Here is a 16,528-nt window from a genome sequence, read left to right on the forward strand (position 1 = left end):
GCTAATGGTTCCAGGTCTGCTGTACTCTGGTATTATATTATTATAGTTGAAGGGAAAGTATATAATTTTCAGGCTTTTTTCCTTAGGGCTGGACTAATAAAGTTAAGAAAGAATGTACAAAGCTTTTATTTTTAGACATATTTACATTAGTGTTGTCTCTTCAGCTAGATGAGGAGATAATTATTAATAATAGGAGTTTCATTTATAATACTGAAGTGGATGAAAGTTCCTGCATTCCTATTTTCTTTTACTCTGGATTTCTATAGAGTGAACATGGAATGAAAATTTTCTGGGGCTGGCATTGTGGCATAGCAGCTAAAGCTGTCGCCTGCAATGCCGGCACCCCCTATGAGTGCTGGTTAGAGTCCTGGCTGCTCCACTTCCCAACCACCTCCCTGCTAATGTGCCTGGAAAAGCAGCAGAAGATGGTCCAAGTGTTTGGCCCCTGTACCCATGGAGGAGACCAGGAAGAAGCTCCTGGCTCCTGGCTGTGGATTGGTCTAGTTCTGGCCACTGCAACCATTTGGGGAGATGGAAGATTACTCTCTCTGTCTTTTGCTCTCTCTCTCTCTCTGTAACTCTTTCAAATAAATAAATAAATAAATATTATTTTTAAAAAGAAAATTTCCTGAACGCAATAAGTGATGTTAAAACATACCAAGGAACATAACAATACCAATTATTATTTGCAATTTACAGTGGACTCAAGCATAGGTAATTTTAGGCATATTTCTAGTATTTTAAAAACTAGATATTACAGATCCTGATTTAATTTGTTATCTATTAGATTGATAACAATAACAGTAATAATAGTGGCAACCCAGCTACCATGGGGGAGTCTTTTATGCTAAATCAAGCTAGTAATAGAACATATAAATGGTGATAGTATAAAAATATTTTTTATTTCTTTAATTTAACATTGTGGTTTACATTTCTTCATTTATCTGACATTTAATTATAACACTTATATATATTTATTTATATATATTTAATTATAACAATGTTATAATGCTAAAGTAAGAAATTAAAAAAAAAAGCAGACTAGGGTCAGTGTTGCAGATCAGCAGGTTAAGCCACCACTTGCAATGCTGACATTCCATAATCTGAGTGCTGGGTACAGTCCCAGCCTCTCCACTTCAAATCCAGCTTCCTGCAAATGTACCTGGGAAAGCAGGGAAAGATGTTCCAATTACTTGGGTCCCTGCCACCCATACAGGAGACCTAGATGGAGCTCTGGACTCCTGGTTTTGATCTTGGCCCATCCCTGCCTATTGCAACCATTTGGGGAATGAACCAGCTGACAAAAGATGTCTGTCTCTGCCTTTCAAATAAGTAAAAAACTTTTAAAAAGTAGAGAATATAAAGAGTGACTACAGAACGTCGTAGGATGTGTATAAACTGGGAGTAGATGGACCTGGGTGTTTTCAGTTCTGCTTTTTATTTACAAAGTAACCTTAGGCAAATCAGTGTCTCAGAGATTTTAAAAATAGGAGGTAATGTTATCTGGTTCTGAGGAATATTACTAGTATTAAAAATAATAAATATGTAAGTGCCAAGAGCAGATGTCAATGATATATGCACAAAAAAGAAAATATCCTTTCACAAATTAGATGAAACAAATTAGAAAATACACATCATTTAACAATAAATTAACATTATGAACAGATTTAAAAGAAATTAAAAATAAATGTTTCCTAACTAGTTTAGTTAAATTACAGTTATAGTAACAAGATTCAGAAAAAAAACATTAAATGATATCTATAGGTATTTTTCACTCGAATTTAAAACAAGGATTTAAACTGTGATGAAATTAACTATTTAGAATGCTTAATGATTAATGACTAGTAAATGTTGATAAAATCTAAAACAAGTTTTTATTTTCTGTAATACTTCTCAATATCTATTCATAGCAAACTTCATGCCTCAAACTATATCTAGGATTTTGTAAGCAACCTAAAATATGAATATACAGAAACAAACATACAAGTGGTCTCCAAAAACTCATGAAAAATGTGTTTTACGAAAATCTATTCATGGGATTCAAAATTTTGGGGGTACCAAAATGAACTCATACTAACTTGATGTAACATGTTGAAACAGGACTTAGTATGAGGTACTTAGAAGGATTAGAAATCAGGTTTAAAGAGCCCCTGGCAGAGCAATAGGAATTCTGCTAAAATTTAACCAAGTACAAACATCAAATTTATGGTGAAGCTTTAGTGGGAGAATGGTGAAATCATGGAAGCTTATGAAAAGTTTATGGGGGCAATGACTTAAAAAAATATGCATTTCACAAATGGATAACTCATTTTAAGATGGGATGAGATAAAAATCCTCAAGCAGTTCTTTAGAATTCTACCAGATGACACACAGCATTACCAGTACAATCGTAAAGGCAAATCACAAAGCAATGGCTACCAAGAAGTGGTCCAGTCAAAGCAAAAGTAGATTGGTCAACAGCAACAACCATAGCAATGCTCAGGGCATTTTGCTTACTGACTTTCTGCAGGGCCAAAGAACAGTAACAGCCATTTGTTTGGAGTTTTTTGAGAAAGTAAGCCAAAGCTTTAGCAAAAAAACCACCTGAGAAAGTCAGAGTGTTCCTCCACCATGGCAATGCTCCTGTTCATTCCTGTCATCAAACAAGGTTAATTTTCTAAGAGTTTTGAGTGAAATCACCAGGCATCTTCTTTACAATCATAATTTGTCTCCTTATGATTTTTTGTTTCTTAATATCTAAAAAATCTTTGAAGAGCAACCATTTTTCTTAGTTAACAAAGTAAAAAAGACTGTATTGGCATTGTTAAATTATCAGGACCCTTAGTTCTTTACAGATGTAATAACGAGCTAGTGTTTTGAATTTAATGAAGATTATGTTGAAAAATAAAGTTCATATTTTTCATCTTTGAATTCCATTTTCCATGAACTTTTTGAGGTCCTCTTGTACTTGCCTGATTTTAGATTTCTATATCTTATTTATCTTGTGTGTAAGCTAATAAGCTTACATGAAAAAATATAGGATGAGTTTCATGAATGAGTCAATAATTACCATTTTAACTTTTTATATTACATTGAATAGTCATTGATTCTAGTAACTTTAAATTAAAAAGCCTATGTTGTAAGAATTATCACTGAGTCTGAAAAAAAATCTCCAAGATAAGCACAACAACAATTTTCATACTGAATGTATAATATAGCTAAATAATCCAACTACCATTAATTTTATTTTTTACAGTAATCATTTGGAACTTCACTTATAATCTTGAAGTACTGAGCAAAGATAATTAACTTACTTGTTTAAACTGTATGAATTCGTTATGTTCTACCTCTGTGATTATAGTCAATTTTCAATAAAATAGAATCATTTAAAATAGTCCATTTGAAAAAATAATGTATTATAAATTTTTCTTCATATTTTTTACTATAAGTTATGGTCAGAATAATGCTCTCTGAAAAAATTATGTCAACCCATAAGACATACACTTGACTAACTGCCTCTCAACAGTAATAAAAAGTCCTGAATCCATTTTCTTAAACAGCTTTATTGAAATAAAATTGATAAACAAAAACTGCATATCCAATTTGGTAAGTTTTGACATATGCATGTACTCACGAAACCACTGCCACAATCTAGATTGTGAACATATTCATCACTTTCAAGTTTCCTTGTGCTGCTTGGTAAAAAAAAAAGACTTCTCTCACTCCTCTACCCAGTATCTCTAAGTAACTGCTAATCTACTTTCACTATAGATTGATTTGGATTTTGAATTTTATATAAGTGAAACTACATAATATGTAAACATTTTGTTTGTGTTCTTTTACTTTGCATAGTTATCTTGATTTCATCAGTGTTGTTGACTGTACCAGTTCATCCCCTTGTATTTCCAAGTAATATTTCATTGGACTTTGTTTATCAGTTCATCTGTTGAAGACAACTCTGTAATTTCCAGGTTTGGGCTATCATAACTAAGGCTGCTATAAATTTTACTAGGACCTAGAATGGATGGGTCCTTGGTTCATGAATGATTACCTTTTAAAGAAACTGATATTTTTTCAAAGTAGTTGTACTATTTTATATGCCAAAACTTGACATGCTATTCTTACAAAAAAAAAAAAAACTTTTAAACATTCTGATAGGTATTTAATGGCATTTCACTGTGGCTTTAATTTGCAGTTCCTCAATGACAAGTGATACTTAGCATTTTTTCATGGTGGAATGTCTAAAATATTTCAACCATGTTTTTATCAGGTTGTTTCTTTCTTCTGTTGTGTTTTAAGAGTTTTTTATATATTTTGGACATAAGTCCTTTATTACACATATGCTTTACTGAGATTTTTTTCCAGTCTATGGCTTCTGTTTTAATTTCTCACGTGTCCTTTGAAATGCAGAAATTTTACATTTATTGAAGTTATCAGTGTGTTCTTTTATGGAAGGTGCTTATGTCACAGCAAAGAAATATGTGTCCAACATAAGATAAACAAAGGCTTTCTCTTATGTTTCTTTCTGTTTTAGTTTCGGGATTTATATGCAGTTCCATGATGCACTTTGAGTAAATTTCTGTATCTAGTGTGAGGCATGGGACAAAGCTCATTTTTTTTTTTTAATTTCAGTATACAACAGTTCCAGCAACATTTGTTGAAAAGGCAATTCTTTCTCCATTACATAGCCTTTGTCAAAAATCAACTGTCCAGTGGCCCGTGTTTGGCCTAGTGATTAAGACACAGATTAAGACGTGTGCATCCCATATTGGAGTGCTCGGGTTTGACTCCTGGCTCTAGCGTTGATTCTAGCTTCCTGCCAATACAGTCCCAGAGAAGCAGTGGTAATGACTCAAGTAACAGGATTTCTGATGACCAGGTGAGAAATTTTCATTGAGTTTCTCACTCCTGGCTTTGGCCCAGCCCAATCTTGGATGCCGCAGGCATCTGGGGAATGAACCAGTGAACAGGAGTCTTTCTCTCTTTGACTCTCAAATAAATAAATATATTTTAAAAAATCAGTTGTCTATAAACATTTACTTATTTCTAGATGTTTTATTTTGATCCAGTAGCTTAACTATCTATCTTTATGGCAATACCAGGCATTTCTGATTAGCTTCAAATGATTCTTAAAAAAAGATAGTGTTAGACCTTCAACTTGCTCTTTTTTTCAGTGTTGTTTTATCGATTTTAGTTTCCTTACATTGACATACCAATTTAAGAAGAACTGACATCGTAAGAAGGTTGAGTTTTCAGACCTGCAGAGAAGGTACATACTCAATTTTTTAGGTATTTAGAATTTTATTTCTCCTATATTTTATGGCTTTTCAATGTATAGACCTTTCACTATTTTGTATGATTTATCCAAAACGTTTCCTATTTTTGTTGATGTTGTAAATGATATTGTTTCTTAAATATCAATTCTTGAATATTCATTACTAGTATATAGAAATGAAATTCTTTTCATATTGACCACATACTCTGCATCTTTGCTCAAATCATTATTAACTCTAGATTTTTTGGTAGATTTCAGATTGCCTAAACACAGGATGATCATGCCTTCGCTTTACATTTGCTTTCCAATAAAGATAGATATATATATATATAATATATATAATATATAATATATATATATATATATTTTTTTTGCCTTTTCCTTGCCAGATGCAATGGTTAGAACCTTAAAAACAATACTGACATCATGTTGACCAAAATATGCCGGACACACAAAGATAAATACTTTATGTTCTCCCTTATATATGAGAGCTATTTTTTTTAAAAGCAAGAAATGCCTGAGTTTTGGTACACTGTTAACAAACTTCGTTTTAAATATTTGTCCAATTCATAGGAATTACATAACACTATAATTTTAATGATTCTGTAGCTATTTAAAAATTTAAATGAGTGAAATTTTCCCCTTGTTTATTGTTTATATCTCACGCCTATTTTCCCAGTGGTCTATGGTCTTTTTCCTTTTCTTGAATTCTTTATTTAGTGAAGCTAACAAGCCTTCAAGTATAATGTAAATGAAAAATGTGCTATCTCAAAAGAATAAATAAAACATTTTTTAAAACAACACAATAAAAGAGATGAGAGTGAACAGCCCTTTCAAGTTTCTGATTTTAAGAAGAAAGAATCCAGTATTTCATTGATTAAGTATTAACTTTAGGTGTGTGTTTTTCATAGTTGTTTTTAAAGTTCCTTGTTTGTTGAGGTTTGTTTTATTAGGAATGCATACTGAACTTTGTCAATTGCTTTTCATTTTTAATAAAAAATTAATATGATGAATTACACTAATTTTCAAATATTAAATTAATTCTGCTTTTGGAATAAATATCTAGTTACAATATGTTATCTTTTTTTTTTTTTTTTGACAGGCAGAGTGGATAGTGAGAGAGAGAGACAGAGAGAAAGGTCTTCCTTTTGCCCTTGGTTCACCCTCCAGTGGTTGTCGCGGCCGGCGCGCTGTGGCCGGCGCACAGCACTGATCCGAAGCCAGGATCCAGGTACTTATCCTGGTCTCCCATGGGGTGCAGGGCCCAAGCACTTGGGCCATCCTCCACTGCACTCCCGGGCCACAGCAGAGAGCTGGCCTGGAAGAGGGGCAACCAGGACAGAATCCGGTGCCTCGACCGGGACTAAAACCCGGTGTGCCGACGCCGCAAGGCGGAGGATTAGCCCATTGAGCCACAGCACCGGCTCAATATGTTATCTTTTTGATATAATGTTGAATTCAATTTGCTAAAGTATTCAGTTGGCTTCAAACTGTATCTATGAAATACATAAAATCTGTTCTATTTATATTAATAAACATTTACAAAACAAAAAAAATTAAAACTAAAAAAATTGGAAAACATTCCCAATTGAATTTTTTTAAAGAATGTTTACAAGTAGTATTATTCATTATTATTTTAAATAACGTAGCCCATTTACACTTTGAATTTTGTTGGTCCCCAACTTCAATTTCTTTAATAGATAAAGGTTTATCCAGATTATGTTTTTTCTTAAGTGAGCTTTGGAAATTGAATCTATCAAGGAATTTATCCATTTCATTGAAGCTTTAGAATTGACTGACATAAACTTGTTCATCCTTACACTGATAATCTATAACCTTTCTTTGTAATTAGTCTGGTTTGAGAATAAGATTATCAATCTTTTCCCCAAAAAGCTTTTAGTTTTATTGATATTTTTCTACTGTTTCCTTGTTTTCTGTTTCAATTATTTCTTCTTGGATATTTATTATTTTTATTTTTCTGCTTATTTTTGAGTTTTAATTTATGCTTATTTCTCAGTTTCTTAAGATAGATACTGAGCTCACTGCTTTGAGGTCTCCTTCTTTGCTACCTAAATGATGTAGTGTTGTAAGTCAACCCTAAAGTTATTCAGTTATTTTTTCTTTTGCTATGCTTTTATGTTCATCAATAATTTTTTCTACAATATCTAATCTGCTGTTAGTCACTCAACATAATCTCTCATATTTTGTTTTGTATTTTTTTTGTTTGTTTGTTTGACAGGCAGAGTGGATAGTGAGAGAGAGAGAGAGACAGAGAGAAAGGTCTTCCTTTTGCCGTTGGTTCACCCTCCAATGGCTGCCACAGCTGGCGCGCTGCGGCCAGTGCACCGCGCTGATCCAAAGGTAGGAGCCAGGTGCTTCTCCTGGTCTCCCATGGGGTGCAGGGCCCAAGCACTTGGGCCATCCTCCACTGCCTTCCCGGGCCACAGCAGAGAGCTGGCCTGGAAGAGGGGCAACCGGGAAAGAATCCGGCGCCCTGACCAGGACTAGAACCGGGTGTGCCAGCACCGCTAAGTGGAGGATTAACCTATTGAGCCGCGGTGCTGGCCCATAATCTCTCATATTAAACACTAAGTTTCTCATTTTTGGAAGTCTGATTTTGATCTATCTTCTACATCTCTATAACTTGTGAACGCACAGAGTACAGTTTTAACACCTGTTCTAATGCCCTCCTATGCTATATCAGTTCCTGTTTCCTTTTTATTGTATTGTTTATGGGTCATGTTTTTCTGTTTCTTTGTATGCCTGGTAATCTGTTTGGATGCCAGCCACTGATTTTTATCTTGGTAGGTGCTGGGTAGTTTTGGTTTGCTCTAAACCTTGAGCCTCACTCTGTATACTAGGGTACATTCTGATCCTTTGGGTCTTGCTCTTAGGATTTGTTAGGCAGGTCTGCAATAGTGGCTGAATAATGGCCACCCAAAGACAGCAGTCTCTAATCCCTGGAAACTACAAATGTCATCTTGTATAGAAAAAGGATTTGTGCAAATGTGGTGTCTTGCCTTGGGGAAATTATCCTGGGTTATCTGCATGGGCCATAAATGCAACTACACATGTCTCTTTAGGAAAGGGAGGCAGAGGAAGATGTGACACACAGGAGGAAGAGGCAATGTGGCCATGCAGACAGAGACAGAGACTTCTGATGGAATGTCAGCATCTACTGCAGTCTGGAAGAAGTAAGGGACCGACTCTCTCCTAGAGCCTCTGGAGGAAGAAAGGTCCTGCTGCCACTTTGAAGTTGGCTCACTGAAATGCATTCTAGACTCTGGCTCTCAGAAGTGTGAAGAAATACAGGTTAAGTGTTTTGGGCCACCAGCTTGTGGTAAGTTGTAGCAATCTCAGAAAACGAACATAACTGTGAATTATGAGTTTTTCCAGTCTGGGTATTGGTATCAGGCATGGTTCTTGCTAATCTTTTATTACTTTCAAATAGCTCTTTCCCTGGTCAGAGAGTTTAGTCAATGGTTGTGCTGAATACTGAATGTATGTGCTCTACTGAATACTCTGCAGAACTCCAGGGTTCTCCCTCTTTGTAGCTCTTTTAATTTGTTTGGTGTCCCCAGACTGTTGATTCTGCCTTATGAACTTGGGAAGTATGCCTGAATTGCCTCAACACCTTCTCTCTATGCCTCATCCTGAAAACTGAGTAAGGCCTTAAATCTGGGACATCTCTTGTTTCTTATCTCTCAGGAGTTACTTTCTTTCATTGGTTTGATGTTCAGCATCTGAAAACCTATTGTCTCATGAGTTTTGTCTGCTCCTTTTTGGTTGGTGCAGGCAGGAAGGTTAATCTAACTCCATTATTACAGCTTGATTGGAAACTCTATTGATATTTGTAGCATATTCTTTACTTTAGATTTTTGGGTGAGGTCAAATGAATATACAATGTAAAAGAGTACTCAGGAAACTAAGGAACTTGGTTTTTAAAACACATCATAGTCTTCATTCAACAAAGCAAGGCATTATTTCTACAAGTGCATGAGCCCTTGCCACCCATGTGGGAGACCTGGATGAAGCTCCTGGCTCCTGACTTTAGCCTGGCTCAGTCCCAGCCATTGCAACCATTTGGGGAGTGAACCAGTGGATGGAAGATCTCTCTCTCTCTCTGTCTCCCCTGCTCTCTCTGTAGGTCTTTCAAATAAATAAATCTTTAGAAAAACATTCAAAGGAAAAGAAACAAGTCTTATCTTTCTTAGTGTATAAATATACTGTGAGTACAGACTATATGGGAAGGGATTATAGAATCTGACCTAAAATAAGTAAAACTGTTTTCACATTAACTTGCTTCTTTAAAAATAACTTGTGTGTGTGTTTGTTACATATGTGTATAACAGACATTTATTCTATGTGAAGAATAGGTTGCATAAATGTTACATAAAATGTATATAACATTTCAAATGTCACTGCTATCACTGGAAAAGCAAGTATGGATCAATGAGATGATGACGACACTTTAACCACAGGAGTCTCCAAGTATGAGCCCTGAAAGTCTAATGACAATGTTCTGAACTTTCCCATTTATGCTCATATGTACACTCTTGTGAGAGTAGGGGATGAACAATATAAGGACCCTTAGAGAGCACTCCACCTCTGAAGAAATTATAATATTTTTGTTATTTACCTGAAGATTTTCACAGGTCTCTTGACTATAAGTCAGTCTCTGAATTTCTGTAGGTGAAACAAGATATAATGCTTGTCCATTGTTGGTGAAGCAGAACGTTCTGGCTATCCGCATATTGGTAAGGGGCAAGTAATACACATCCAACAGTGGCCTTAAGCTTGGCAAACTTGAGGAAGAAATTAAAGACTTGTTAGTGATAAACATGGTAGGTTTTAGCCCTGAATACAGTATTATAGAAGCTAAAAATAACAAAGATCTTATAAACTTTATGATTTAGTTTGTATATCTAAATGGGAGATTAAAAAATGATTTGTATTTCTGAAATCCATTACAGTATACTTATTCACTATTAAGTGAATGAAAACAAATTCTTAGTATATAAGAACATAAACAAAAAAAACCCCACCATTTCTTTCAAGCCAACTATAACTGTAATATGATTTGAAGGAAGAGACTCTCTGTGTTTTAAAAATATCTCTTACCTAAAAGCCATAATATGTCCATTGGCACAGAAACATGCCAGGCAGATACTGTTACTCAATGCTACAATATCTCCACGAAGCACAAATGAGGTTTCTGTTATGTTTTGCTTGTAAGCACAGTTCTGGGTTGGCAGTGAGATTACTTTTGCTTGCTTTTCAGAGCAAATCACTGCATACTGGTTTTCACTAATTTCCTGAGAGGAAGAGGGTGATACTGAGACAGGCCGCCTTTTTTTCAATTTCTCCTTTTCATCTTTTTCTTCAGGAACATTGTGTTCTTTCCAGGGTTCATATGCAGGTGGTATTAAGCAGCCAGTGGTATCCAGAAATGCCATTCTCAAAATCGCCCCTTTTAGCCTCAGTATAGTACCTAAAATACACAAATTTAATAAATAGTTGAAATATTAAAATTCAAAGTATCTTTATTCCAACTGTGATACACAGTAGATACTTAAAATTGTGTTGAATGTGTAACTGAAATTGTACACTGACTGTGCCATTGACAGGATTCAAAGTTCAAGCATGGCTTTCATGAGTCTGGAAAAAGACAGCAATGTTACATGCCCCAAATAGATAACCACCACCAATAATTCACAATTTAATTCAATATGATAAATTTTGCAAACAAACATCTGCACTAGGTTAATAAATAACAGGTATGCTGGGGTATCTGGAATTAAGTTTCCTTTCATACTCGGCAATTATACTCCCAACAAGTACGAGAATGAGTAAATAGCATACAGCATGTAGAGCTGAGCTGTCCGACATGGCAGCCACTAGTCAAAGTGGCCCCAGAACGTTGGAAATGTGCTTTGTCTAAATTGTGGACAACTGTGCTGGGAGAGTTAAACACATACCAGACTTGAAGACTTCAGCACAAAAATAATTAAGTGTAAAAGCTTGTCTAAACAAGATAAGAATCAGAGAACTCAGAGGGCTTCCATAGCCTTGGAAACTCATGACTGGAGCATAGGGAGATTACTGATGCCATAGACAGGAGTGTCAATTGGTAAAGTCAACAACAGGAGTCACTGTGCACTTACTCCTCATGTAGGATCTCTATCCTTAATGTGCTGTACATTGAGATTTAATGCTATAACGAGTACTCAAACAATATATTTCACTTTGTGTTTCTATGGGGGTGCAAACTGTTGAAATCCTTACTTAATGCATATTAAACTGATCCTCTGTAAAAAAAAAAAAAAAAAAAAAAAAGAAATTATCAATTCCCAACTTGACTCTCACTGGGATTAAACATGACAATAGGTCTGCTCTGATTTCATCATCATTTTAAAAAATCATCTATTATTTTTCACTTTATGTTTCTGTGTGGGAGCAAACTGTTGAAATCCATACTTAATGTATACTAAGCTGATCTTCTGTATATTAAGATAATCGAAAATGAATCTTGATGTGAATGGAAGGGGAGAGGGAGTGGGAAAGGGGAGGGTTGTGGGTGGGAGGGACGGTACGGGGGAAAGCCATTGTAATCCATAAGTCGTACTTTGGAAATTTATATGCATTAAATAAAAGTTTAAAAAAAAAATATCTCAATAATTTTTATATAGTGACTATATGCTAAAATGATAACATTCTGTGATATACCTGGCTAAATATGCCACATGTTTAATACTGGTATCCAAAATGCTTAAGACAAGAATTTGTTTCAATTTTTTTTGGATTTTGGAATATTTGTATTTAGATAATGAGAGATCCTGGGTATGGGACCCATGTCAAAATAGGAAATTCATTTATGCTTCATATATATGCACCTTATACACACAGCCTGAAGGTAAATTATGTAGTATTTTTGTTGTGCCTCAATTATGACTGTAACCCCCATATAAGGTTGGTGGGGTGGGATTTTCCACTTCTGGCATCATGTTAGCACTCAAAATGTTTCAGATTTAAGAGCATTTTGGATTTCAGAGTTTTGGAATAGGGATGCTAGATTTGTATAAAAATTAATTCCATTTGATTTATATTTCATTTAATTTTTTTTTTCATTTTATTTGAAAGGCAGAGAGAAAGGAGAGAGAAAAAGAGAGAGAGAGAGACAGACAGACAGACAGACAGACATAGAGAGAGCTTCAGTGTACTGGTTCAGTCCTCAAATGCCTGTAATGCCAGGACTGGGCCAGAATGAAGCCAGGTGCCAGAAACTCCATCAGGTCTCCCACACAGGTGGCAGGAACCCAAATACTTGAGTCATCTCCATTGCCTTTAAGGATGTAAATTAGCAGTAAGTTGAATTGAAAACATAGCCAAGACTCAAACCAGGCACCCCATGGATGTGTGCATTCCAAGCAGTATCTTCACCACTGAACTAATCATTGGCTCCTGATCTTTACATTTTTAATGTGGTTGCTAGAAGATTTAAAATTATATATGTGGTTTACACTGAATTTCCAAAAGACAGTACTTTTCTAGAGAGCCAGTGAGAAAAATATTCCATGTATTTCTAAGTATTATCTCTAAAATCATAATTTTGTTTTTAAACTATTTACCAATTCATGCCAAATACACTCAGGGCATTATTCTGGTCATAGTCTTAATTTAGTGGTTGCACTTTTTTATTTAAGTAAAGGTAGCCTTTCCCCCACATAGCTTTGGAAATGTGTAACTGTGCCTTATGGATATTTCCAAAAAGCTAAATGAATGAATGGCATAGAATTGACTCACTATAGGTTTTTTTTTTTTTTTTTAAAGATTTGTTTATTTATTTGAAAGGTAGCTTTACAGAGTGAGGACAGGGAGGGAGAAAGGGGGAAAGGGAGATCTTTCATCTGCTGGTTCATTCCCCAAATGGACTAGGGCCGGGCCAGGTCAAAGCCAGGAGCTGAGAAGTCTATCCAGCAGATGGAAGACCTCTTTCTCTCTTTCTCTGCCTCTGCCTCTCTGTAGCTCTGCTTTTCAAATAAATCAATCTTAAAAAACAACAACAACAACAACAACAAAAAACACACTGTTATCTGAAGTTAGTATTTGAGCATCTTATGGTTTTATTGGTTAAACCTAACAACTCTAGTGTACAGTCCAAGTTTGGCAAGTGGATAATTTAACTATTTTAAGAAGTTTGGTAGAACAATGAGAAACATAATACTTATAATCTTATAGTTTAATCACTAGTTACCTTAAAACACATTCTAAAGTTAACTTTTATTTCGAAACCCCTGATTTTTCTTCTGGTCCACTGAAAGAATTCTTCTTTCAGTTTTGATGAGGTCAGCTGAATTATTCATGTCAATTTGGGAAATGGATTGCACATACATGGTCCTACTACTTGGATTTTCTATAAATTAACCAAAATAACACCTAAACATAGGTTGTGTTATACTTGGCAGGATTTTTAGCAAGTTTCTCAGGTTTTCCTTTTGAAGAAAAGAAAAAAAGGGGTCAAAGTAGACCATTTCAGGTTCTTGCACAGAGAAACAGATCTACTTGAAAAACACATCTGTGGGGCCGGCACTGTGCTGCAGTAGATTAATCCTCCACCTGTGGCAATGGCATCCCATTTGGGCACCAGTTCTAGTATCGGCTGCTCCTCTTCTGATCCAGCTCTCTGCTATGGCCTGGGAAAGCAGTAGAAGATGGACCAAGTGATTGGGCCCCTGCACTCACGTGGGAGACCCAGAAGAGGCTCCTGGCTCTTGGTTTCGGATTAGCCCAGCTCCAGCCTTTGTGGCCATTTGGGGAGTGACCAGAAAATGGAAGACCTCTCTCTCTGTCTCTCACTCTCACCATCTGTAGCTCTACCTCTCAAATAAGTAAATAAAATCTTAAAAAAAGAAAAAAAGAAAAACACATCTCTTACACTTTTAACACTGCTAACAGGATATGAGTACCACTGATAATTTACAAACAGGCATCTTACTAAAAACAACCTTAGAAATCCAAACTTCAGGAGAACCAAAAGGTTCCTTTGTATATATGAACATTATCTTTTAAAAAAATTATTCATGGCCCGGCGCCACGGCTCACTAGGCTAATCCTCCGCCTTGCGGCGCCAGCACACCGGGTTCTAGTCCTGCTCAGGGCGCTGGATTCTGTCCCGGTTGCCCCTCTTCCAGGCCAGCTCTCTGCTGTGGCCCGGGAAGGCAGTGGAGGATGGCCCAAGTCCTTGGGCCCTGCACCCCATGGGAAACCAGGAGAAGTACCTGGCTCCTGCCATTGGATCAGTGCGGTGCGCCAGCCGTGGCGGCCATTGGAGGGTGAACCAACGGCAAAGGAAGACCTTTCTCTCTCTCTCTCTCTCTCTCTCTCACTGTCCACTCTCTGTCAAAAAAAAAAAAATTATTCATGTTAAAGGAAGAGATAGAAAGAGGACAGAGAAAGGTTCACTCCCCAAATGGCCAGCAGGCTGAACCCAGGAGCCAAGGCCTTCTTCTTAGTCTCCCATATGGGTTGCAGGGGCCCAAGGACTTGGGCCATCTTCTACTGCTTTCCCAGCAGCATTAGTAGGGAGCTGGATTGAAGTGGAGCAGCCAGGACACAAACTGGCACCCATATGGGAACCCCTGAAAGTAGCGGCTTAACCTTTTATGCCACAACACCAGGCCTATGAACATTATCTTTCTATCAGGGCAAAACTTCATAGTTAATTTGATTTTGTTGCAAGTTGGAAGGTAATTTGATTTTATTTCATGTTGAAAAATACCTTAAATTCTTTCTATTTAGTTGACAGCAAATTATCTATATTTAATTGCTTCTTCTCATTTTTAAAATTTTCTCTTATTGCAAATTTATACATGTTTATTATAAAATATTTAAAAACTACAAATCAGTAAAAAGAGGAAAATGATTTCAGGTTCTGCTAACCACAGTGACAAATCCTGTTAACATTTTGACTTTCTTTCTAGCTTTTTAAAAATTCTTATACATAATTTTCTGCCTACCAATCAGAAATGAGATTAGTAAGAATACTATCATTACATAACCTGTTTTCTATAATCTAACACACAGGCATGGAATATAAACCCAAGTATTTACTGAACTGATTGAAAATCAAACTACTTATTTAATATAAAGATAATTTGGAAATGAACACTGAAATCATAATTACATTTTAATTCTATACTCTAAAAATTTTTTAAATCTACTATAGAAAGGAGATACACTAAAAAGCAAAGTCATGGTTGATTCTATGTAGCTGAGCATAAATTAGTAGTTATGGAATCTAGAACACTCAGTTATTTTCAGACCTATTAGACCCTGCATACGTTCAATAAAATCCAATCTCATTTTCAATGTGAAGACTAAATATTTTTTAAAATGTGCGATTAAGTCATCTTTTCTCATTACTTCAAATAACTCAGATTTTACAGTGATTAAAAATAACCATATAAATAGTTTAAAAATAACTTAAAAAATTTTCTCCTAAATATGTACCATCCTTCTGCTTTATAGAGCATAAATTTTGAGTTACTAGGAATGCATTATGTTAAGAACAATTATTTCTCATCTTATTTCACACGTGAGTGGCTGTATAAATACATGGTATTTTAAAATCCTGTTTTATATATTCCTTCATTAAAAATGAGAAAACAGGTCACTATCTTCAGTTACTTCACATTTTAGAATTTTCAGCTCGATTCAATAACGAAAAGCAAAGCTCCTACTAAATCACTGTAAATCACACCTGAAAAGTAACTAAGTGCAGCACCAGAGCATACGTACCACTTGGAGACACAATCACGGGCTGAAGAAGTCTTTGTTCTCCTCCTGGGGGAAGGTTCAGTGCAATGACCAGCACTGTTCCCAGTGTTGTTCCAACCCAGAGACATGGGGAAGGGGAAGAGTCCGCCTTTCGAGTAAAAGTTTCACAGAAATGAAGAGCAGAGATAGCTTCTCGGGATTCTTTGTCGATGCTGGTTACACTTGAACTCCGTGATCGGCTGAAGGAATTATCTTTTACATCTGAAATGATTTAAAGTGTTGTGAGATTGCTCAAATTGCAAGATCACACTTTTTCTGGGCATAAATTTGGCCAAAAGTTAAACCTGAAAAAGAGAAAATCTATAGTATATTTAATTTTAGTTTTTCACTGAAAAGGAATGTAACTTTTATGCTAATGATTTTCATTCTTGTTTAAATATAAAATTAAAATGAACAAATCCACACTTTTCAGAAGCGAGCTGGGTAAATCCCAATGCA

At 35.6% G+C, this 16,528-nt stretch overlaps 1 protein-coding gene across 12 annotated transcripts in view; it reads right to left on the minus strand.

Annotated features, from left to right (window-relative positions):
• The window catches only part of STXBP5 (syntaxin binding protein 5), a 225,685-nt gene that overhangs the window by 20,791 nt on the left and 188,366 nt on the right, over positions 1–16,528 (minus strand). For all 12 annotated transcript variants that reach the window (XR_011388464.2, XR_016233648.1, XR_016233652.1 and 9 more), the window contains 3 exons: positions 16,052–16,291; positions 10,376–10,745; positions 9,894–10,059 (listed from right to left, as the gene is read on the minus strand). Coding sequence is in view for 6 of the 12 variants with exons in the window: in XM_008263624.5 (XP_008261846.1) it covers positions 9,894–10,059; positions 10,376–10,745; positions 16,052–16,291 (776 nt within the window). In the remaining 6 variants the exon portion in view is untranslated. The remainder of the gene's footprint in view (positions 1–9,893; positions 10,060–10,375; positions 10,746–16,051; positions 16,292–16,528) is intronic.

The sequence above is a fragment of the Oryctolagus cuniculus genome, chromosome 5, assembly GCF_051225735.1.
Source record: "Oryctolagus cuniculus isolate XC-2025 breed Fujian yellow rabbit chromosome 5, ASM5122573v1, whole genome shotgun sequence".
In the NCBI taxonomy this organism is placed as follows: domain Eukaryota; kingdom Metazoa; phylum Chordata; class Mammalia; order Lagomorpha; family Leporidae; genus Oryctolagus; species Oryctolagus cuniculus.